Here is a 25,404-nt window from a genome sequence, read left to right on the forward strand (position 1 = left end):
GAGCCCCGCCTTGGGGGCGTGGCCGCGCGCTGGCCAGCTGGGGCGGGACCTGCTTCTGGCCCCATCTAGCGCCGTCCCAGGCGAGGGCGCCGCACCCACACTGCGCTGCGCAGTTTTGGTCTGCACCAGCCGTTCGAAGGTGATCCAGGTGAGTGCTAGCACCTGCGGGCAGCTACGAGCACTGGGCCGCCGGCGGTGTTTCAGCCTTTGCGCAGGGCACTCCCATTTCAGCCTCTCCGAGCTGAATAGAGACCCGCTGTCTCTAACCTCCCCCCACCCTTATCAGTAGATTAGCGATCTGAATTTCCACCCCCTTTGCTCTCCTGTTGCCTTGCATCTTCTCCCTGGTGGAGTGGGTTGGGAGCTTCTAAGCGAGGCCCGACCTATTTATCTGTAACTCAGGAAAATTCTCAAGGTCATCCCTTCCTCAATTCCTTCCTTTCCTCTCCCCGGGCTGTGCAGTCTGAGAGCCCCTTCTTTCTACCTTCCGGAGACCACCCGACCTTGCCCTCTGCTGCTCCGGCGCAGAAGATAAGCGAGCGGGACACTGCAGGGGGAGTGGTTGTGCAGGCCTGATCAGTAACACTGGTTTCAGAAGTGGCCTGTGAGCGCTGCACCCGCTGCGGATGGGGATGTGTTGCTAGGGACGGTCGGGAGAGCCTCTGAGGGAATTGTGTTTGTTTTCCTCCTGCCTCTTAGAATCGTCTGTCCATTGGTATTGGAAAGGGGGTCATTTCCTACCGCTGACTTAGAGCAAGAGACGCCTCTGGGCGGGTGGGGTACTCTTCAGGTTCTTCCTTGGATTTCAGAAAATGCCCCTCCTTATCTGGGTTGGCAGCACGGAGCCTCAGGGCTGCAGTAGTGGGGCAGTTGCAGGGCGGTGGAAGGCGCTGGAGACTCCTTAGTGAGTCATTCCCCGAAGTTGTGGCTTCTGCTGATACTTTCCTTGAGAGTCACGAGTTTACAAGCTACATTGTAGCGTCGGGGGCAAGTGAGTGTGGGAAAGGAGGTAAAGGAAAAGCAGAGATTAGGATGAGTAGGAGAGGCAGGGGTTAGAACTTTAATTCCTTCACTGGGGACAGGAGGTGCCCTGGAGGGGAAGGCGCTTCCGGCTTTGCAGATATGTGCTGTGGGCCTAGGTGTGGTCCTGCGGAATTGCTGCAGATTTTAGATTGCTCACGGGTAGGAGCTGCAGCCAGGGCTTGTCTTGGGAAATCTGTAGATCACCTGCAGCCTGCAGTTCTGGGTGGCACCCAAGGTTATTGGCCAGAGTTACAGGCTATATTTTATTTCAGTGAATTCAGAGAGCACCTTGAGTCAGATCAAGAATGCTTATTTCCCTAGGAGATGAATTTAAGGAGTTTAACATATAAAATAGAAACAAATACTTTCATCCCGGGAAGACTTTCCGTTAAGCTTCCCTCCTGACACAATGTTACGGAAATAGAAAACTTTGTCAAGTGATTTTTTTTTTAACCAATGTTACTATATATAAATCGGCAGGGAGACTGTCGCCAACCATGGAAACTGCGCTACAGGGGCCTCCTTAGATTAAGGAACAAAACTGGAGAAGGGCAGCCTTCCCCTTTATTTAGATTTCCTCCTGTTGGCTTAGAGTTCTGAAAAGACACAATCCTGGAAGAGAACCTACCTCCTCGCCTGGAGGTTAGCCCTGAGAAGGAACGTACAGGAAAGAAGGGCTGTACCCACTATTCAGAGAAAAGCTGAAAAGCCCCTGGAGCAGTCTGGAATGAGGTGGATGTCAAATCAATCTGTCAAAAGCAATTTAGTGCCTACTGCACATCTATCTGTAGTTAAACATATTGTGCCCTATGTTTATACTTAAATCTTCTGAATCTATATTTAGAACACCGTTACCGACCACAATTGACCACGAACCATTTAGCATTTTAAAGCAATATTTGTTTCGAAGAATATACTGCTACTGTTTTTGCAACTCAATTTATTAATGCTACTGAAAGCTTACCATCTTCCTGAATAAAAAGAATTTAGCAGTTAGCAGCAGGTAGATTATCGCTATGTAAAATAAAATTCCTGAGTTTCCCTCACTCTCTCTTACAGTACTTACCTACCTACCTGTCTCTGAGGAGAAACACTAATTAGGCAACAGGAAAATTGTACTATCTTTCAAATGCATTTGCAAATGCCTGTAAGGATTTTATTCTTTAGAATCATAGATCTTGCTGTTCCCCTCTGACTTCTTTCTAGTGTTGATCTGTTCATTAACTGGAACTTGCGTTCTAAGATTTAGTTGTCTTATTCCACCCTTTAAAAATAAGTGAAATTTTATTTTATAAATAAATAAATAAGCAAGCAATGTGAGCGGTTGTACCACAGCTTCATTCTAAGTGTAGACAGGCCTGAAATGGGCGAACCCCTGTTTCAGGCAAAAGCCAGCAGTCTAGGTGGTTCCTTCCTTTGGAGTGGTTGGTACCCTAACAGGCATTCAGCAGCTGCTACAAATTAACTACAGTCTGCCTGCATTTCTTGTCATAGAAAATTACCAAGTGGTGTCAATGTGACTTATTCGAGATGTTTTTTTCCTTCTGGAAGCCATAGCTTAGTTTCTCAATGACTCTTGGTTCCTGTGTAATGCCAGTTAAGGGACAGCTATATGGAAATCATGATATATAAGTGAAGTGCCAGTTTCTGTGTTACTTTGCTCTTGCAAACCTATATGCCTGAAAGATTGGGGGACGTTTTTTCCTTCCCGTAATCTCTACTTCTTTTGTCATACTGCGGTGCTGACACTCATTAAAAAGAAAATGTTCCTTGTTTGTACCTTTCCCAAAGTGTTTTTTTTTTTTTTTCTCTTTCCAATTAGAAACATCTCAGGCTTTAATCAGTGGCAAAATTGAAGTTAATTATTTGCTCTCTTCCTGTTAATGTATTTTGTACTCAGGAGAGGGTCTGGGGAGGTAGAAATGATTCAGAAGATGTCAGGTGTGGTCAAGCATGCTTTTCAACCTCACTGAGAGACAATAGAGCAAAAGGCTGAGAGCACAAATGAGCCAGACTGCTTGGGGGTGTGGGGATCTGACTGTGCTCTGTGTTCACTGTGTGACCTTGAGCAGGTCACTTCATCTTTCTGATACTGAGTTTCTTCATGTGCAAAATGGGAGTAATATCATAGGGATGCTGTGAGGATCTAAATGAGTTAATATTGATGAACTGCTTACAACAGGGTTTGCCCCATACTAAATAATGTGCATGGTGGTAATAAGTAATAATAATTGATTTCTCGTACTTTTCTTCCTTGAGTCTATATCACTACCCTTCAGACACACTGGACTCCTTTCTCTTCTTCATACAAGTCAAACCTTTTTCTGTCTCAAAGTCTCTGCTCTTGCTGTTTTCTTTACCTGTGTTCTCTCTCACGTATCACTTTTTCCTCTTCAGATCCTTTATCACAATGTTACCCTCATGTTTTATGGTCCTCCTGTGTTTTTGTCTTCCCTGACTACATGCTCACTGGTGCTCTCAATCATGCACTCTCTCTCTCCCTCCCTCCCTCCCTCCCTCCCTCCCACTTTCAACTGTGTATTCTAGAGACTCAGGACCTTCCTTCTCAGTCGTGATCATCCTCTTAGTAGCTCTGCCCCTTGAGTGGTACATGGCATTTAGTAAAGGTTGAATAAGGGAAGGAATCATTCTGAGAAAATACTGAAGATGATAGCTATGGACTTGAGGCAAGCATCCCATTTATGTAAAATGCTTCGTCCTACATTGAATTTATCATGTCAGCTTCATTTAATGCATTATGAGATGTTGTCTTTATTTTTCTTTCTGTATCCCATGGCTTCTCCCCATTCCCCTCCCTGCCCTCTGAAGTTGCTGCCTGCAGACCATGGGAAACATCCAGTGGACTGTCCCTGGGATCATATCTCTTGGGAAGCTCAGCTCCAAAGGGTCTAGCAAACCAGGGCTTATAGGTTAGGTGTCTCCCATAGAACCTTCTGTGTCAAGAATCTGGGAAAGTTTGTCCTCACACCTGCAGGGGAACCTGGGATTTATTCTGTCTTGTTATAAATCTGGTATTCTTAGATTCCTGAAGAACAGAATTACCAGTTTTTTTCTCAGAGGAGATTTCAGTTCCATTCAAGCATGTGTGTTTAGTGCCTTATTACACAGAAGGCACACTGCAGAGAAGCAGAAAGCAGGTAATTTGCTTATTTGGCTTTAACAGAGTTTTAACAGAGTTTGTATGAGTGCAAGCTTGTGCTCTATAACCAGGAACCATTCACTGGAACTTGAGCGTCCTGCTGATCTTCCCTCCCCCACTCCCAGCCAGTGCAGCCATGTATTAAGCAATTGTTTTCAGTACCAACAGTTTACCAAAGTGTTGGACTAAAAATGACATCTGAAACTTGAATATTTTATATGGTCAAACTACGGCTATTTAACTATACAGTTGAATATATTTGGATTATAACACGTTTATCTCTTAAAGGGACAGATCTTCCATCCACCTAACATAGAGTTAGCTTCCACTCTCCAAATATTCCACCAGCAACATTGATGAATATTGAAGACCATGGACTATGAGGTACTGGGAAAGACCCAGTCTATGACTCGCTTGCTGCTATTTGCCTCACTTGAACCAGAAATCAAGTGCTGGATAAATAATATGATTTCTGTTCAAGTTTTTTTTAGCCCTTAGGGAACAATCTACTGAATATGCAATGCAATTGTGGGGGGATAGTTACTTTTCATCACCTAGGTTTCTATTCCTTCTTTTAAGTGTAATTTAATCTGGCTGTCATGTGAAGGTTTGATGCTGAAACAGATTTTAGCATCTGTCTAATGTAGAAGTGAACTGGAACTAGCATTCTGAAAATGTAGTCTGAACCCAAAGAAATCCCATGACTCTCCTTTTCTCTCCTATCATAGAAACAGATCATTACATTTTTAAAATTCTTGTGTGTGGGTGTGTGTGTTGTCATTTTGAGGTGGGGTTTCGCCATGTTGCCCAGGCTAGTCTCAAACTCCTGGGCTGAAGCAGCCCTCCCACCTGAGCCTGCCAAGTAGCTGGGATTACAGGCATGCACTACTGCACCCAGCTTAAGTTTTACTTTGTTTCTAATAGACATATAATATCGGACATATTCATGAGGTACAGTGTGATGTTTTAGCATGTATATACGTTGTGTAATGATCAAGAGGATTGCTTTTGTGGGCCAGGCGTGGTGGCTTATGCCTGTAATCCCAGCACTTTGAGAAGCCAAGGTGGGTGGATCACCTAAGGTCAGGAGTTCGAGAGCAGTCTGGTCAACATTGTACAAACAAACCCATCTCTACTAAAAATACAAAAATTAACCGGGGCATGGTAGCACACACCTGTAGTTCCAGCTACTTGGGAGGCTGAGGCAGGAGAATCATTTGAACCTGGGAGGCAGAGGTTGCAGTGAGTTGAGGTGGCACCACTGAACTCCAGCCTGGGCAACAGAGTGAGACTCCGTCTCAAAAAAAAAAAAAAAAAAAAAAAAAAGAGTTTTTATGTTACTTCCCTCTAGGCTCTTTAATTTCTCCACTGAGCATTGTATGAGCTCCATTGAGCATTGTGTGGAGGGTCAGCTGCCCTGGCTGGAGATCATTTTGAGGCCTGTTCCTTCGTGGAAACATCTGGATGCAGAAGTTAGGCTGGACAACTAGCCAGGGGAGCTTTAAGTGAGCCAAGTGGACCCTCAGTACCACCTCAGAGTGTTCCAAGCTACCGTCTGGTGTTTGGGACTCAGGGAAGTCCATTTGGTATGATCAGACTAGCCCTTTATGTGACCATCCTTGTGTGTTACTCTCATCAAAATGTTGATTTTTGCTGTGTAAGGAAGATTGGAATAGCACAGGCAGCCAAATAAGGATTTGAATGAAACATTGAAGAATGGCTTCAAGTTAATCTGTGAATGCTTTGTCATTGTCCCATCCCTGGATACATTAAAAAGAAAAAAAAAGAGCAGTTGAGAAATTGCAGTACAATTTGAGGAGAGCAATATCATACACAGAAGTAGGGACTACCATTGTCGAAGCTGGATTTTATTTATTTGGGAGCAAAGAGAGAGAGCTGAAAGACATAATCTTCTCTCCCTTAAGAATCTCATTGTCATTTAGTAAAATAAAAGGTAGTGTCACTTCATGGCTCAGAAGTGGTAAATTATTTGAGGCAAGTACCCAAATCCATAAAACGTGCCTTTTGTTTGTGGAATACTGATTGTATGCTGGGGAATTTCTGGTGGGCAGCCAAGAGGAATTTGGAGAGTAGTGAAGGAGAACTTTACCCCAGGAGTGTTCTATTGGATGTAGTTCAGGAAGCTTTCTGGGTAAGCCTTGTAACCAAAGGAACCCTGCCCCAGTAAGATACGGCAAATGGTGGCAGAAGCAAGAATTAGAGGAAAGGTTGAGCAAAGTTTTGGTCTTAGAATAGCTATGTTTCCAGGAAACTCTGTCAGTAAAATTTCTAGAGCTAAGTATCTTAGCCAGATGTCATAATGAACCCCTGTGTTGCTAACTCAAATGCTGGAATGGAGCATATGTTTTAGGAGTTAGACCAACACTGCCTCATCTTAAGCCCAAGTTTGAGCACTCCTAAACTGAAACTTCAAGAGTGTGTTGTAGCTTACTTAAAACCCATTGGGCATCTACTGACTCTGGCTACACTGAAAAGTTTTTGCCCTGAGTGCTATTCTACCACCCACAGACCTCGGGGCCCTGCTGCTTACCAGGGCATATTAGTTTCCTAATCTACCCCTGAAAACCCACCATGGCCTGGGGCTTTTCTGCTGCCCCCCATGTCCTATACCCTGCTTGCTTCAAAATACTATTCCTACTTTTCTTCCCCTAACTTGATAATGTCCTCCAAAACAATCATGTTTGGCAAGTAATACACTGATAAATTTAAAAGTTACAAATAGAAGTGCTGCTGTGTTTTTAAAACATTATAGGACCAGGAACAGTGGCTCATGCCTATTATCCCAGCACTTTGGGAGGCTGAGGCAGGCAAATTGCTTGAGCTCAGGAGTTCGAGACCAGCCTAGCCAACATAGTGAAACCCCGTCTGTACTAAAAATACAAAAAATTTGCTGGGCATGGTGGCACACACCTGTAATCTCAGCTACTTTGAGGCAGGAGGATTGCTTGAGTCCATAGGTCAAGGCTGCAGTGAGCCCTGATTGTGCCACTTCCACTCCAGCCCAGATGACAGAGGGGGACCCTGTCTCAAAACACAAAACAAAAACCCAGCCAGGCACAGTGGCTCATGCCTGTAATCCCAGCACTTTGGGAGGCCAAGGAGCGTGGATCACCTGAGGTCAGGAGTTCAAGACCAGCCTGGCCAACATGGCGAAACCCCATCTCTACTAAAATACAAAAATTAGCTGGACGTGGTGGTGCATGCCTGTAATCTCAGCTACTTAGGAGGCTGAGGCAGGAGAATCACTTGAACGCGGGAGGTGGAGGTTGCAGTGAGCCAAGATCGTGCCACTGCACTCCAGCCTGTGGGACAGAGAGATACTCTGTCTCAAAAAAAAAAAAAAAAAAAAAAAAAGCCCACATTAGAGAAATAAATTAGGTTTCTAAAGTGTTCTTAAAAGGGGCATCTGTGGAAATCACCCACTAATAACATACTTTAAGGTGAGACACAAATACTTCCCCCTAAGCTGAGGAACAAGGCAAGGATGTCGGCACTTGACACTGGTATTCAACATTGCATTGCCCCTAACCCGGGCAATCAGTCAAGAAAAAAAATAAAAGACATCCACATTGGAAAGGAAGAAGTAAAACTGTCTCTCTTTGCAGATGGTATGATCCTATATGTAAAGTATTCCAAAGATAGTGGATCTGTCTCTCCCTCCCCTATGCTTTTGTGCCCTGACTCTGTTTCTTTCCCTTTGCTCCTAGAGTAGAAGCCCAGGGTGCTGCAGGATTCAATTGCCTTCCATTGAACGTTGCGGAGGGCTTACCCTCAGTGCTTCCCATGCTGAGGGAAGAGGTGATTTAACTTCTGAGTAAGGGACAAACCCAGCAGTGTGTTTGTTGCAACAAGCATGGACACTGGCATCAGTCTGCCTGCATTCAGACCCCAGCTGTGCACTCACCAGCTGTGGGACCTTAGGCAAATTGTTGACCTTCTCTTTGCCTCAGTTTCCTCATCTGTAGAATGGGGATGATAATAGTAACTACCATATGGGATTGTGTAAGGATGGAAAGCGTTAATTTATCTAAACTCTATTACAGTGCCTGCCGTAAAAGAAGCACTCTAGGCCTGGCACAGTAGCCCATGCCTGTAATCCCAGCACTTTGGGAGGCTGAGGCAGGTGGACTGCTTGAGGTCAGGAGTTCGAGACCAGCCTGGCCAATGTGGCAAAACCCCGTCTCTATTAAAAATACAAAAATTAGCCAGGTGTGGTGACATGAGCTTGTGATCTCAGCTACTCTGGAGGTTGACGCATGAGAATTGCTTGAACCCGGGAGGCAGAGGCTGCAGTGAGCTGAGATCATGCCGCTGCACACCAGCCTGGGTGACAGAGTGAGACCCTGTCTCAAAAAAAAAAAAAAAAAAAGAAAAGAAAAAACAAAAAAAGCAGCACTCTATGGGTACCAGGTCTTATAGTTAGGTGTTACATATGTAGCAGTGATATTTTCAGTTTTGCTATTTCTGCCAGATGGGATGAAATATTCCTTGAGAAGTTGGTTGCAAGTCCCACTGATTCATTAAATAGGCCTTTCATTTAAAGTCGTGTTTCTGATCGTTCAGAAGTTGAGGTGTGCCTGATCCATGGTATTAGAAGTGATGATCCCAGAGAGGTCATTCTGTAGCATAATGAGCATTACTTTTGAAAGATGGAGAACCTAGAACTCTGACTTAAATATTTGACTATGGGAAAATCTGATCTGGTGAGTGACCATGACCATGAAGTGAGATCTGGGAACCCAGTGGTGGTCACAGGATAGAGACTCTGAAGATACTGAGCTGGCTTACATACTTGCTTTGTTGTCTCGAGCCTCTGTTAAAGCTGAAAGAAGAAATCAGTCTTCTGCTGGGCACACTGTTAGTGTGTAATTGTGAAGAGCTTAGCTGGAGCTTGCTCTTCACAACAGCCTCTGATCTCATCGTCTCGTTCTGCTCTCAGGGGTGGCACAGAAGGAGCACCTCAGGAGCCTCCAAAGATAGTGGTAGAATATAGACCACCAAGAGAAAACTATGACTGTGGTTTTGAATCAGATAGAGTCACCACCTCCTGCAGATTTTGTTTTTGCTCAGAACAGTGGTTCTTAAAATGTGGTCCTTGACCAGCATCATCAGCATCACCTAGGAACTAGTTAGATATGAAAATACACAGGCCCCACCTAACATGACTGAACCAGAAACTCTGGGACCGAGGTATGGTTTAACAAACTCTCCAGGTGATTTTAATGCCACTGAAGTTTGAGAACCACTGATCTAGGATATAGAACAGCAGCACTCTATTGAGTTTCTGTCTTCATGCAAGTTGCTATAAAAAATATAAGCAAGGAGACGTGCTCTCTGTCCTCAAAGAACACATAGCCCATTTGGAGAGGTATACTATATTCATTGCCACACAAAGGAGGCCTTCCCAGCCGGGATCCCGATGAAACAACCCTGCCCAGTCTCTACGCCATTGCCGTGTGTTTTCCCCAGAAGAGTTCCCACTCTTGGCCAGGTGCCTGTAATCCTAGCACTTTGGGAGGCTGAGGCGGGTGGATCACCTGAGGTCAGGAGTTCGAGACCAGCCTGGCCTATGTGGTGAAACCCTGTCTCTACTAAAAATACAAAAATTAGCCAGGCGTGTTGGTGGGCGCCTGTAATCCCTGCTACTCAGGAGGCTGAGGAAGGAAAATCACTTGAACCCAGGGGGCGGAGGTTGCAGTGAGCCAAGATCATGCCACTTCACTCCAGCCTGGGCAAAAGAGCAAAACTTTGTCTCAAAACAAAAAAAGAATTCCTGGCCGGGCGCGGTGGTTCATGCCTGTAATCCCAGCACTTTGGGAGGCTGAGGTGGGTGGATCACGAGGTCAGGAGTTCAAGACCAGCCTGGCCAAGATGGTGAAACCCCGTCTCTACTAAAAATACAAAAAAATTAGCCAGGCATGGTGGCACACACCTGTAATCCCAGCTACTCAGGAGGCTGAGGCAGAGAATTGCTTAAACCTGGAGGGGCAGAGGTTGCAGTGAGCCAAGATCACGCCACTGCACTCCAGCCTGGGCGACAGAGTGAGACTCCGTCTCAAAAAAAAAAGAATTCCTACTCTCTGAAGCTGTCTTTTGTTTGCATGTTTGTTGTCAGTCTCCTGTCATCATTCGAAGGTCAGGGCCTTGAGGGCAGGACCCTTTCTTGTTCACTGCTGCATCCCCACCCCTCAGCAGTTCCTGGCATAGATAGCAAGTGCATGATGTTCTGGTTGAACAAATGAATTAAGTGTTCTTTGATTCATTATGCTGTCTATGGTAGGAAACTCTGTTTTGCAATCTGATTAGACCAGCCTTTTGCCAAATTTGAATTATTTTAAACAAAATCAGAACAAATGTGTAAGAGCATACAACTGATTTGTAGAAAAACCAGTATCTCCTCATTCAGGAACTGTTACATACAAGTGGACAGACATGTACACTTACCAGTATTTATTTCTTCATATTTGGACCAACATTTATTGTTTATACCAGGTACATATCTAGTTTATCTAATTTAATTCTGCAAACCACACTGTGATATAAGTGGGTAGTATTTTCCCTGTTTTGTAGAGAAATTAGATACATCCTAAAGCTTGCAGAGGCGATGTATGAGTACAGGTCTGTCTGACTCCTCAATTCCTCCTATCTCTAGTCTTGTAGATTTCCCAAGGAAAAGATGAATCATAAAACAGTATTGAAGTCCACTAGGAGTAAAAACATTTAGGATCTCTACTCTTAAATAAGTGACAGAAACTTTCTAATTAAAAAAAATAGATAATTCAAATTCCTTTTAAATCTTTAATGTTCTATTGACTGATCTATTTTGACTTAAGACTGCCAACAAACAGTTAACTAGGAGTGGCTACCTCTGTAATTGCTAATAAGGAAAGTGAGAATAGAAACTCTTTCATCCCATTTCTGTCTTTCCCTACCCATTTATTTTGTTTTTGTTTATTGTGTTATACCTAGTTTGTGATCATTGCTAGGTAGGGAAAAATCTGGAATTGGGTACTTGTTTACTTATTTGCCTGTGTCCCCTGCTAGAAAATGAGTGTCATAAAGAACCAACCTCTGCCCTGTTGGCCTCCAGCAGTAGCCCAGTGAGTGGCGCATAGTGGGCACTCAGTAACCCCGAATAAGTAAATGAATGCACAGTCACCCTCATGCAGTGCTGAGCAGTGTCTGGCTGCAGCAAGGGTTTGAATGACTGCAGTTTCCGGATGTCCATAGTCAGTGCTAAAATCCTGCTTCCTTCTGGCTGCTTCTGCCTTTCCCATAATAGTATATATTTTGACATGGCTGGCTGCTGAGAGTTCAGAAAAGGAGGAGGATATATGTGGTTCTAAGCTTTGCTATTTTAAAATGGCAGTTGTAAATTATAAAATGTATATTCATTATCATTTAGCCAAACATCTCCATTGAGCAGGTCAAAGACAGTTAACCAAACATTAACATATGTAACGTAACATAATATATAACATTTACTGAGTCCTTCCTATATGTCAGGCATCATGATGAATGTTTATAGACAGTATGTCCATCTGATCCTCTCACCAACCTTTCAAGGTTATATTATTATCTCCATTTAACAAGTGAGGAAACTGAGGCTGCTGAAAGGTGTTGAGTAATATTCCCAAGGACACTTAGCTAGGAAATATGAGAACCAGGTTCTGAATGCAGACAGTTTGATTCCAAAACTGATTCAACTGCAAAGCTGTCTCGTGAACTGCACTTAGCAGATAAGTGGCGGAACTCAAGCCAGAAGTCAGGTCTGATCTTTCGGTTCCATCATTCCATACTGCCTGTTCCTCTGTCTTCTCAATGAATAATTATTGTCAAGCCACTCCTTATATAATTTTTAAAAATACGTATTTGCTCATTTTGAAAATTACAGAAAATTACAAAGAAAATCTATAATCTAGCCATCTAGAAATAACTATGCTTATGATTTTTAAACTTCTTAATTTTTTTCCGTTATTAAGAAAACCAAGATTATTCTACGTAGACTTTTCTTTTTTCCCCACTTAACCTGCTGTATATTGAGCCTGTTTTAACCTCTTTAATATTTGTACACACCACTTTTAACAGTTGTATAATGTTCTGTTTAACAGGTATATTATTTATTTACCTGGCCCTCTATTATTGGACATATGTAGTATTTCTGGTTTTGCCATCATAAATATTGCTGAAGTAAGTATCTTTGAACCAAATTTGTTTGCATTTCTGATTGTTACCTCAGGATAGATTTCTAGTAGGATTAATGGGCCAAAGAATATGAATATTAAAAAGAATATTACTGGCCAAGTGCTGTGGCTCATGCCTGTATTCCCAGCATTCTGGGAGGCTGAGATGGGAGGATCACTTGAGCCCAGGAGTTCGAGACCAGCCTAAGCAACATAGGAAGATCCTATCTCTTAAAAAAAAAAAAAAAAAAAAGAAAGAAAAAATATATATAGGCTGGGCCTGATGGCTCACATCTGTAATCCCAGCACTTTGAGAGGCTGAGGCAGCCGTATCACTTGAGGCCAGGAGTTTGAGACCAGCCTGGCCAACACGGCAAAACCTCCGTCTCCACTAAAAAATAAAAAAATTAGCCAGGTGTGGTGGCAGGTGCCTGTGATCCCAACTATTTGGGAGGATGAGGCATGAGAATTGATTGAATCTGGGAGGCAGAGATTGCAGTTAGCTGAGATTGCGCCACTGCACTTCAACCTGGGCGACACAGCGAGACTGTCTCAAATAAATAAAATTAAAATTAAATAAAATAAAATTTAAAAATACAGAAATTAGCTGGGCATGTCAATGTGTGCCTGTAGCTCCAGCTACTTGGGAGGCTGAGTTGGGAGGATCACCTGAGCCCAGAAGATCAAGGCTGCAGTGAGCTGTGATAGCACCACCACACTCCAGCCTTGGCAACACAGACCCTGTCTTAAAAAAAAAAAAAAAAAAAAATTACCTATTGCCAGGCTATCCTCTAGATGGTTCTATCTTATGCTTCCCCCAACAGTGTAGAAGAGGAAAGCTAGGTACTTTTAACTACAGTTATGTGTTCACTCATGATGGAGATATGTTCTGAGAAAGATGATTTTGTCATTGTGGGAACGTCGTACAGTGTATTCACACAGACCTAGACGGTATAACCTACTACACACCCAGGCTATATAGTATGGCCTATTGCTCCTAGGCTGCAAACCTGTATTGTTACTATACTGAATACCATAGGCGATTGTAACATAGTGGTATGGATTTGTTTGTCTAAACATATCTAAAAACTTCGAAAAGATCCAGTAACAATATGGTATAAAAGACAAAAAATGGTACACCTGTAGAAGGCACTTACCATGAATGGAGCCTGCAAGACTGGAAGTGGCTCTGGATGAGTCAGTGAGTGAGTGGTGGGTGTGAAGGCCTAGGGCACTTCTCTACACTACTGCAGACCTTGCCTACACTGTATACTTAGGCTACACTACCTTCATTTTTTAATACTTTTTTCTTCCATAAGTTAACCTTAGCTTACTGAAGCTTTTTTACTATAATTTTTAAACTTTTGAATCTTTTGTGACAACACTTAGATTAAAACACAAACACATTGTAACTGCATAAAAATTGTTTCTTTGTTTTTTGTTTTGTTATGTTTTTTTCTTGAGACAAGAGTCTCACTGGGTCTCCCAGGCTGGAGTGCAGTGGTGCAGTCTCGGCTCACTGCAACCTCCACCTCCCGGATTCAAGCAATTCTCCTGCCTCAGCCTCCCAACTAGCTGGGATTACAGGCGCTCACCACCTTGCCTGGCTAATTTTTTTATATTTTTGGTAGAGACGGGGTTTCACCATGTTGGCCAGGCTGGTTTTGAACTCCTGACCTCAAGTGATCTGCCCGCCCTGGCCTCCCAAAGTGCTAGGATTACAGGCATGAGCCACCATGCCTGGCCAAAAATTGTTTCTTCATATCCTTATTCTATAAGATTTTTTTTCTATGTTTTAAATACTTTTTTTATTTTTAAAGAAGCAACACCATTCAGTTCAGAACACCTGTACTGACTTTGAGCTGATGGCCTCTGTCTGTAGGTTTCTAATTGGAAGTGAAATTTTTTCTATTTTTAAAACTTTTTATTTCATAGTTACTTTTTAAGCTTTTTTGTTAAAAATTAAGACACAAACACACACATTAGCCTAGGCCTATACAGGGTCAGGATCATCAGTATCCATCTTCTGCCTCCACATCTTGCCCAGTGGAAGGTCACATGGACATACCTGCCATGTGTGGAGCTGTCCTCTCCTATGGTCACAAGGCCTTCTGGAATGCCTCAGGGAGGACCTGCCTGCACCTGTTTGACAGTTAACATTTTTTTTTTGTAATAAGTAGAAGGAATAGATTATAATGCTAAAAAGCATAGTATAGTAACTACATAAACCAGTAACTGTTATTTATGATCATTATCAAATATTAAGTGCTGTACATAATTATACATGCTATACTTTTATATGACTGGCAGCGCAGTAGGTTTGTTTACACCAGCATCACCACAAACATGTGAATGATGCAGTGTACTATGATGTTACAATGGCACAGTGGCTATGATGTCACTAAGCAACAGGAATTTTTTAGCTCCATTACAGTCTTGTGGGGCCATTGTTAAATATGCAGTCCATCACTGAAACCCATGGCTGTGTGTGGTAGAAGGTTTCAGTTCATAAATACTAATTTATACTGCTGGTTTATGACTAATCCAGGAAACTGCATAATGATTAACAAATGCTACGATATAACCAATTGAATTGCAAAGTCATCTACACCTGTATTAAAATTCAACTCAGAAAGGACTGTTGGACTGTGTCTATAGCCCTATGTAGAAGAGAAAGCCAAGGGCAAAGTTCCCACTCTCAAGAACCTTCTCTTGTTAGGTCCATAAAAGGGTTTCTGGTGACACAGAGCAGATATATAATCAGCAAAATGTGGTGTGCAGTTCAAATGAGTGCTCGTGCCAGAGATGAGTGGGGTGCCAGCTATCAGTTCTTCCACCCTGTCCCTGGAAGCAATCTGCTACCTCTGGGGCTGGCACAACCCAGGGTGTGGCTGCGGCTGCCTAGGGTGTGGCCACTGTGAACTGAGCTGCATCCCCTTCCTGGTGCACACCCACACACACACACAAGCTACTCTCTAAGGAACGGGAATATCTACCTCTTCGCCTTGGTATCTTCAGAAAATAATGATTTAGCAAATGATGGTTTTTTTGAATGCTGATTTAATTCAGCTGATTCTTTCCTTGAAAGAGAAGATTTAACAATTTTTCAGCAACTATGACAGAGTTTTCTCTGTGTTCTGAATTCCTCTTTCTTAAGATTTCTCTTTCTGGATTAGTCATAAGCCAGTCTTTCCTAAATACATTCAGTTTCTCCCGTGGTTTCAGCAGATACTTTTGAGGGAAGACACGGAAACTTAAATTGGTTAGGTGCGTACTTTATACCAGACACTGTGCCAGATGATAAAGAATCTCAGGTGTGTGTTCAGGGGAGGGGGCGTGTGGTGGTGGTCATTCTGAAAGACACCTGGAGTTGCAGCTCAAATCATTTATTCCGTAAGTATCTACGAGCGTGCACACTGGGCTTGGCATGGAAGATGCAGACAAACATGGTCCTGCTCTGTTTTAAGTGAAGGTTGTTATGGCGTATAAAGCAGGACACCTCACTTGGTAGGATTGCAAGGCAGTGTCAGGGAGGGCCGCTGCTGCCCTTCACGCAGGCAGCTTTTCAGGCATTGCTCCTGCACCTATGCAGATGTGTCTGTGGCTCGTGCAGGGGACCCTCAGGGAGAACAGGCACGCTGCTGCCCCAGGCACTTACACTGTCCCTGTGACTGAGTATGCATCCTCTGCAAACCATTGCTGTAGCTGGGTACCCTTACTGTGAATTCATTGCCTTTCCAAGGTCCTAACTGTTCCCGGCTCTGCTTGTCCTCGTCCAGATTCATACGCCATACCTACCTTAACAAAGTCTGAGGAGAGTAACTTTCACTAGGGTGCAAAGGCCCATCAGGTTTAACCTCACAGATGGCATTTATACTTTAAAAGAGGGGCTCAGTAGTAAATATTGATTTCTAATTGTAGATTCTAACTGTAGATTGTAGAGCAGTCGCTTTGCTAGGCACTTCTCTATCTTGCCACCTACCTACCTTAACCTCTTAAAATTAAGAAAAATAGAAGTCAGTGACTAAGCCACCACATTTGAATGTGTTGCCTGGGCTAGCTGGAGTGTTTTGGGGGAGAATTCTAAAACCTGCTCTGGTCTTAGCTCTGCCCTCATTTAATGAGCCTCTATTTCCTTTTCTATAAAGTGGAGCCAACAGGATTTTTGTGAAGAGTAAAAGTGAGCTGAAAAGTGCTGGACTGACACAAGGTAGCCCTGCACGTAGCCAGGGAGCCCAGCATCCTGTCCAAAGATTAGAGTCTGAAAGTTGACTCTGTTGATTTGCAAACTTTGACCTAAAGCAAATATGCTTAATTTTATTGTCCTTAAATTTTATTGCTTCTGACAGAGGCACCTTTTCTTTTAAGGTAGGGTCTTGCTCTATTGCCCCATGCTTCAATGCAGTGATGCAATCATAGCTAACTGCAGCCTCAGCCTCCTGGGCTCGGGCGATCCTCCCACCTCAGCCTCCTGAGTAGACATGAGAGTCTCCCTGTGTGGCCCAGGCTGGTCTCAAACTCCTGGCCTCAAGTGTTCCTTCCACCTTGGCCTCCCAAATTGTTGGGATTACAGGTGTGATCCACCGTGCCCAGGTGGCAGCTTTATTTTAAATGACCTGTTTGCCCCAAATGTGTTGAATTTAAGGGTAGGCTGGAGGTTCAGTCATTTTTATTCATTTTCAAAGAGGTGTTCGGAATTCACACTCTGTATTTCTTTTACTAACTACTGTGGCTTCCTCCTCATGCTGACTTTCTACACTTGGGAAGAGAATGTGGACAAGGAAGCTTGGAGGGAAGCCAGAGACTCCTTGCTCTGTGCAGCTGCCCAGACAGGCCAGGATCTGCTGACCTGTGGAGCCAGCCCGCTGCAGTGAGTGCCCCCAGCCCCGGGAGGAGCAGCAGGCCTGCCTCAGAGAGCAGCTCAGAGTGAAGACTGTAGGAGGGGAAAACTGATGAGAATTATTGTGAACCATGGTGAGGAGGAGGGGTTTTTAGAAGTTAGGCCTGTTAGGCTGGGTGCGGTGGCTCACGCCTGTAATCCCAGCATTTTGGGAGGCCGAGGTGGATGGATCATCTGAGCTCAGGAGTTCAAGAATAGCCTGGCCAACATGGCGAAACCCTGTCTCTACTAAAAATACAAAAATTAGGTGGGTGTGGTGGCGCGCGTCTGTAATCCCAGCTATTCGGGAGGCTGAGGCAGGAGAATCACTTGAATTCGGGAGATGGCGGTTGCAGTGAGTTGAGATCATGCCACTGCACTCCCGCCTGGGTGACAAGAGCGAAACTCTATCTCAAAAAAAAAAAAAAAAAAAAAGGAAGTTAGGCCTATTTTGCTGAGCTAAGAGAAACTTACTTTTAATGAACTGAGCTGCATGCCTACCCAAATTCTGTTTTAAGGAAGATGCTCTGACCACAGTGTCAGTTTGGCTCTAAATTTTCAAGTGATACTGAAAGGGAATATTGGAACCAAATGAATCTGAATGGGGGTCCCAGGTCTGTCACTGTCTGTTTTATACCTTGGAAACATTACTTAACCTCTTTTGAAAATAAGGATTTACCATCTTGTTGGTTGGTTTGCTAGGACGATTAGATACATTCCAGAGCAGGGTAACCCTCCTAAGTTAAAAGCAGGGATTGAAGCCAGGCAGTTACCAGGGATGGAAATTGTAGAGCTGAAGGCAGAACACACACCGGAGCTGCGGGCTCGTGGAGGCCTTGCCCACCATAGGCAGCCCACGAGCGATCCCTTGAAACATGCTCCTCGCTCCTTTGGGCCCCGTCATGCTGTGGCCCTTCTTCCATCTGGTGGTCAGAGCTCAGAGCGGTTGGAGGGGCAGCACCAATTTATCATGGGATTGTTTTCACTCCCACCTGCCAAGTTCTGTTCTTGCTGCCCAGTCCCTTTCTTTCTTTCTCTCCTTTCCTCCAGGGGCAGGACAATAACTTAGCTAAAAACGCTGAACAATGGGAAATGAGCTGGGATTAGCTTTTTCTCCAAACATTTTACCATGAAACATTTCAAACATACAGAAAAGTTGAAAGAATCGGACATTGACTGTCCGTATAGCTAACACCTAGAATCTACAACTGATACTTTGCTGTATGGATTTGCATCATCCTTTTAAAATGCATTTCAAAATCAGTCGCAGCCATCAGAACTCTACATGGGGCTAGTTTTGAAGTGATGGTTTGTTGGGCAATCTGAGTTCTTAGGAGCTATCCAAAGCCTCATAGGCTCAGGAGCCATGCTCTGCTTTCAAAGTACTCAGCCTGGGCCTTCCCCTACCTGTGTGAGATGTCTGCTGCTGCACCTGCACATGCCCCAGGGTCGAAGGGAGGCCTCGGGGGTCCTGCCCTCACAGTGTCCCCCATGCCTGAAGGCAAAAAACTTGGAATCACTTATGCATATACTATTTTGGATGCTTGGTTTCTTGCTTTCTTTTTCTCTCTCTCTCTCCCCCCTCCACCTTTCCCCTTCCCTCTCTCTCTCTCCCCTCCCTCTCTTTCCTTCTCCATCCCTCTTCCCCACCAAGCTCTGCTCCCCTCACTCCCTCCCTCCCCCTCCCAATGTAATGTACACTTTAGCATTTTACCATGTTAAATATTTTTTCAATCATGTGATTTTTGTTGGCTATATTTTTCTACAGCAATGACTACTGCAGTGATGTAGATAAATCTCATAATGTTGATCAGAATCTCCCAGGCACAAAAGAGAAAAAAAGATACATGATTGTATACTTTTCTGTGTATAGACTGCATAGTTGAGTAATTTTTAAATTATTTTATATAGTACTGTCTCTGATGACTTCTTAGAAACATCAGATTGACTCACACCTTTTTTTTGGTCTCTATTTATGCATTTCCCATTAATAAAGCATCCTGCTCCCTAAGGCTTCACACCATGAAATAGCCACAGTGCTGGGGGCTGTCCCAACATGTTCTTTCTTCCACAGACGCAAGATGGCTGTCCTCTCTAAGGAATATGGTTTTGTGCTTCTAACTGGTGCTGCCAGCTTTATAATGGTGGCCCACCTAGCCATCAATGTTTCCAAGGCCCGCAAGAAGTACAAAGTGGAGGTAAGTGGGAACACAAGCTGGTACCCTTGTAGGTTTGTCTGGGGGCCACAGGCTTAGCCAAGAACTTGTTTTCAGCCATGGAGGGAGAGGCAAGGAGTTAGTTGTGAAAAGTGGCAGTTTCAGGACTGGATCTATTAGCGATTCTGCTTCTTCGTGGTGGGAAAGAGGCAAGAAATATGGGGCCCTGCTAGGGAGTAGTTTCCATCTCGTTTGACTTTGTCTCTTCTGTAGAAAGACCAGGTATGCTGGGATTCCAATAGTACCCTTTTGGCTGGAGCTATTTGCTAGGAAGAGTCACTGTATTTTCTACAGTGGGCTAAATAGCAACATTGTTTCATGGTGTGCCACTTTAAAAATGATGTTGTAAGATGATTTTCCTGTTTTCCAAGTAGAAAAGAGGTATGTGGTGTTGAGATTAGCCTGGACTTAGACATAGGAAGGTGGTCTATTAAATACTTCCTTTAGTTTTAGGTGATGTGCAAGGGATAATTACTAAGGTTGTCCCTGGTGAGCAATTTTAAATGTCTGTTTCTGTTTAGCAACTTAATAATTAAACTCCTTTACTAGAGCTTCTTTTACGTTTTTATATTTAGTTTCTTTTTTTTTTTCCTTCCAATGGACACTTCCATTAAGATTCTCACACACTCAATTTCTGTTCTTCTATTAAGGGAAATCTTAAAAGGATGTGGTATTTGATGACTCTTAGGAGGGCTCTATTTCCCTGCGGTATCTTTGTATAATGCATCTGAAATCCACCGTTGATGCTTAACGTCAATGAAAAGCAGAGTTTGGCACAAAGCTGCCTCTTTCCCTTGTGCAGCTACAGCGCAGACATACATTCTTATTCCTGGATATTTAATAGAAACATTGAATCTGCGTCTGAGAATTGAGACCCTTGTCACTGTAAATATTGAAGCAGAAATCGAATGGTCATCTATCAAGGGTGTGAAAGAAGATACTTTGGAATATATTATTTTTAAGGTTGATTTTAACTTTCAACACTGAATGCTACTCTTGACCATCTAATCAGTATGTGCTTTGTTGTGACAGTATCCTACCATGTACAGCACGGACCCTGAAAATGGGCACCTCTTCAACTGCATTCAGCGAGCCCACCAGAACACGTGAGTGTCGGCCCTGCCGGGCACCAAACACATCTGCAGAGTGGGTGTTTTCCGTCTAACACCTCAGCCCTTAGTGTGCTGTATCTGCTGAGTCATAGTGACGGTGATAATCATGGGCACCTCATTAAAAGTCTTCAAAAATTATGTATGTGAACACATTGACTATTAAGCAAACTGAAGAGTGGTTGGAATGGTGGGATTTCTGGATATTCTTTTCAAAAAGTGTCTTCATGGTTGCATTACCTGCTACAGTTTTGCAGCATGACCCATCTAAACTGATGTTGACTCTCCTAGGGGAGTAAAGAGGTTTTGAATGCTGTAAGGAAACCCACTGTGACTCACCAGGACCTTCCACTTCCATTGGTTAGATGTGAGGTCCTTTTACTCAGCATGTTCCAAGTGACCTCTAATCCCATCCAGAGCAAAGGAGGGTGGATGTTAGTGACCAGGTCTTCTCCCTGCAGTCAATGTTTATTTTTACCCCAAGCTTCTAACTTGGCAAGGAAGATATAAAGATTCATAGTGCTGGCCGGGTGAGGTGGGCTCACATCTGTAATCCCAGCACTTTGGGAGGCTGAGGTGGGTGGATCACTTGAGGTCAGGAGTTGGAGACCAGCTTGGCCAGCATGGCAAAACCCATCTCTACAAAACTTAGCCAGGCGTGGTGGCAGGCACTTGTAATCCCGGCTACTCAGGAAGCTGCGGCACGAGAATCACTTGAACCCGGGAGGCAGAGGTTGCAGTGAGCCAAGATTGCGCCACTGCACTCCAGCCTGGGCGACAGAGAGACTCCGTCTTTTCTAAACAAACAAAAAAAAAGATTCACAATTCTACACAGGCATACTTAAAAAGGGCACTTTTTAAAAGTTTCTTTCTGTCAATTCCAGGTTGGAAGTGTATCCTCCCTTCTTATTTTTTCTAGCTGTTGGAGGTGTTTACCACCCGGTAAGTTTTCCAGGAGGTGTCCATCTGTTTGGATGTAGTTCACTGAGCTATTATCGGGGACAGAAGGAGGAAATAAACATGCAATGAATATCTTCAGTGTCTAGGCACCATATATTTAAAAGGATTTTATTCAATTATTTCTTACAGAGTTCTTTAAAGTAGGTGGGATTTTCCTCATATTTTACAGATAAGGTAAAGCCTCTCAGATACTATTTAAACTTCACGAGGTCAAAGAGCTACAGAGTAGAAGGATTAGAATTTGAACCCAGGTCTGTCTGGTTCTAAGTTTCATGTCTGTAAGAGTTCATTTGTTATATTAATTCATTCACACAGCAAACTGTCACTCACCACCTGGGGTAAAGCAGTGATCAAAGGAGACAAAGACCCCTGGTTTCATAGAGCTTGCCTTTTTGTTGTAGGGGATGGGGTGGTCGCAGACAAAAAGCAAAACCTAAGTAAATGACATCATGTGTTAGGAGGTGGTGAGTGCAGAGAAGAAAACAAAGTAGCAAAGGTGGAAAGGGGGTGTGGGGCGGGATAATTTTGAATAGGGTGGTCAGGGAGGGGGGCTTTGCTGAGATGATAGTTAAGCAAGTGTAAAAGGAGGTGAGGGAGCAGGTGCTGCACGTGTCTCCCAACCTCCAGCCAGAAGACAAGCAAGGCCCGAGGCAGGCACCTGTCTGGTTTGTTTGGTGAGCAGTGAGAAGCCAGTGGAGCCAGGAGAGGGTCAGCAACAGAGGGCAGAGGGGTGAGGAGGCAGATCACCAGGGCCTTGCAGGCCTCTGCGGTATAGATGGCCCTGTGGGCTGGAGATGTAGTCTGCACTTAAACAAATCCAAATAAAGCACGTTTATCTGCCTCTAATTAATTGTCATTTGGGTCTTGTCTTAGACAGAAGTGTTCCCTTTTCCGAGGCCAGATTATCTCCTGAAATTGAGTCCTGACCAGAGTGGTGGCCCTTCAGACTTCTGGTGCTAAGCCTTTCCTAACCATCTGGTCCATACCTGAATGCCTGGTACTTTTGTTAAAAAGCTGCCAGAGTGGCACATCTACTGCTCATGACCTTGAAGGCATTTTTTTTTCAAAGAAACATCTACTGCTCTTGTGTCTCTTAGGAAAGGGTATCTTTCTGGTGCCTCTCAAGACCCCCATTCCTAGCAAGTGACTAGACTAGCTGATCTGAATAGCCCAGGTCTCTAGATTAGGCCTCATTTGGTGTCCCCACTCCATCCCCATTCCTAGCTCACATCCCTGGACCCCATTCCTTGTGGGTCGTTCTGAAAAATAAGAGCTAGTCTGGGGACAAGCACCTAACAATTGTTCCTAGGTTGCCAGTCATTAGGCAACATTATAGTAAAGAAGGGCCCGGCAGAGGCTAGAGCTGCTACATCGTGACTTGAGGGACTGGCGTTTGTTTTCATTTGTTTCACCCTCCTGTTGATATTTAACGTTACCCAAAGTCAACTCAAACAAACAAAGACCCGGATGCAGTAACCTTTTCCCTACCAGTAGCACTGCTGAGTGGGAAAGACACTGGGGAAGGCGGCCTTCTCACACGCTCTCTTCTGTGTTCTCTCCTTGCTTTTCTTAACCAAAGAAGTCACCCCAGCATGGCAGCCAAAGGGATGGATTTTTCTTCTAAGTTTTTATTCTCTCTGCTCAAGGGCATTGGAAACAGGAAGACTTTTCTCTCAAAGACCATGTATTCTGGGGTTCACAATACAAGAAGCTCTCCCCCTCTTTCTAGTGGAGCTACACCCCTAGTGTAGCCTGCAGAACCAGCTGTACCCATCCCTGCCAGTGACTGACTTTACATAGAACAGCAGCTGAGTCTTCAGTCAGTCTCATGCTCAGAGGCCCATTTGAGAAAACGGCATTTCCCCTAGTCCTGACTTTGGGGCAGTTCCCTTTTCTGGCTTGCCCTGAGACCGCCTGGCCCACATGTCCTTCTCTTGCTCTAGCACAAGTTCCCCAAGATGCCCAGGGCAAGTGGGGGGATTCCTTCCATCCCACCTGTCTAGGAGAAGGCCAGTACTCATCTCTGAGGTCCACAAGCCAAGCCAGTCATAGAAGAATCACAGATATTTTATTTTCCTGACTGAAACTAAGTTAATTCTACCTAGTTTGGGTGGGGAGTGGTTAGCCAAACCATGAAATTACTAACTTTTTGCTAACGTATTGTGTAATCAACCCTAGATGTTAATAAAGGTTTGCTTGTTTGTTTCATGCAAATACTAATGTAGCCCTTTTTTCTTAGCGTATAGCTTCCGGCCTGGGCTTGGCCTGGATTGTTGGACGAGTTCTTTATGCTTATGGCTATTACACAGGAGGTTAGTATATATTGACATTTGCCAAGGAAACAAATTTTAAATTTTAAATCCTATGCTGGCCAGGCACAGTGGCTTACACCTGTAATCCCAGCACTTTGGGAGGCCAAGGCAGGCAGATTGTTTGAGCTCAGGAGTTGGGTACCAGCCTCTGCAATGTGGTGAAACCCTGTCTCTACAAAAAATACAAAAATTAGCCGGATCTGGTGGTGCACACCTGTAGTCCCAGCTATTTGGGAGACTGAGATGGAATGATTGCTTCAGCCCAGAAGTTTCAGGCTGCTGTGAGCCATGATTACACTACTATACTCCAGCCTGGGAGACAGAGCAAGATCCTGTCTCAAAAAAATAAAATAAAATCTTATGCTACTGTATTTTTCTTCTTGAGAATTCGAGAAAAGGGGAAGTCACTTGATATTTAGGTAAAAGGTCTGTTTTCTTTTTTTTTTTTTTCTTTTTATTAATCTTTCAATTGTAACAAAACTTACTTTTATTGAGCATTTTCTATGTGCCAACCACTATAAGAACTTTGCATGTTATTTAACCTTACAATAATTCTGTAATATAGATACTGCATTTTACAAATTAGGAAACTGGGACTCAGCATGATTAAAGCTATAGGTCACAGAGCTACTAAGCATAAACTAGTAAACTAGGAATCAAATCCATGCAGTTCAACTCCAGAGCCTCATCATTACTATACCTGCTATATCTGAGTAAGGAGGAGGAAAAGCCATTTTTGGCTGTATTTCTTTGAAACAGAGGCAACTCCTTCCAAAGGTCCTGGAGCAAAGTTGCTGTAATTATTATCCCATAATTTTCTAAGATCCAGGCAATACTACTGTGGCACATTACTTGGCACGTGGTATCTGACTTGCCAACAGCTTCAGGCTAAAGAGTTAGTTAACCTCCTAAGGCCAGTTTGTCTAATGTACAACCTCAGATGCCATGACAGAATGACTTGAGAATGTTGAAAGCGTCGTAATTCTGGAGCACTCCTGGTAACTTGTTCTTTCTTCTTTTTCAGAACCCAGCAAACGTAGTCGAGGAGCCCTGGGGTCCATCGCCCTCCTGGGCTTGGTGGGCACAACCGTGTGCTCTGCTTTCCAGCATCTTGGTTGGGTTAAAAGTGGCTTGGGCAGTGGATCCAAATGCTGCCATTAAAGAATTTTAGGGGTTTAAAAACTCTTATTCATTTTAAATGACTTACCTTTATTTCCAGTTACATTTTTTTTTCTAAATATAATAAAAACTTACCTGGCGTCAGCCTCATACCTAAAACTCCTGACTCTTACCACTCATTTCCGTTTGAGTCTGTATCTGAAATCAGTAGCTAGTTCTACTAGATGAGAGAGGAGCCACAAGCAGTGCACCCTCTCCTCATCCTTCCAGCACATGTTTCTGTAGTATGTGAGGTTGAGAAAAAGTCTGATTGTAGTGATGTATGTATAGTCATGCCACAGTGGTGAAAAATTAAAGAAAAATATTTTAGCTCTCAGGATATGCTGTTATCACTTGCTACAGATACTTAGGATAACAGTAAA

At 43.7% G+C, this 25,404-nt stretch overlaps 1 protein-coding gene across 8 annotated transcripts; it reads left to right on the forward strand.

Moving 5' to 3' along the window:
• Positions 1-78: 78 nt before the first annotated feature.
• Positions 79-25,141, forward strand: MGST3 (microsomal glutathione S-transferase 3). Of its 8 annotated transcripts, none has more exons than XM_078005260.1 (8): positions 94-148; positions 12,316-12,394; positions 17,155-17,361; positions 19,341-19,464; positions 20,515-20,588; positions 21,476-21,533; positions 23,791-23,863; positions 24,888-25,141. In XM_078005260.1, exons 4-8 carry the CDS (start codon positions 19,348-19,350, stop codon positions 25,022-25,024), a joined length of 459 nt encoding a protein of 152 aa, XP_077861386.1. In that variant the 5' UTR covers positions 94-148; positions 12,316-12,394; positions 17,155-17,361; positions 19,341-19,347; the 3' UTR covers positions 25,025-25,141. The 8 variants fall into 8 exon arrangements, with proteins under 8 accessions (NP_001253710.1, XP_077861386.1, XP_077861255.1 ...); XM_078005129.1 differs by having other exon boundaries at positions 17,155-17,257; XM_078005063.1 differs by lacking the exon at positions 94-148 and adding an exon at positions 2,470-4,567 and having other exon boundaries at positions 17,157-17,257.
• Positions 25,142-25,404: the final 263 nt, after the last annotated feature.

The sequence above is a fragment of the Macaca mulatta genome, chromosome 1 (assembly GCF_049350105.2).
Source record: "Macaca mulatta isolate MMU2019108-1 chromosome 1, T2T-MMU8v2.0, whole genome shotgun sequence".
Classification (NCBI taxonomy): domain Eukaryota; kingdom Metazoa; phylum Chordata; class Mammalia; order Primates; family Cercopithecidae; genus Macaca; species Macaca mulatta.

Bases quoted from the DNA above. Each gene is read 5' to 3' on its own strand.
- MGST3 (XM_078005063.1), top strand. The intron at 21,534-23,790 runs GTAAGTTTTCCA...CTTTTTTCTTAG, and splicing joins TTGGAGGTGTTTACCACCCG to CGTATAGCTTCCGGCCTGGG. The intron at 23,864-24,887 runs GTTAGTATATAT...CTTCTTTTTCAG, and splicing joins TTATGGCTATTACACAGGAG to AACCCAGCAAACGTAGTCGA.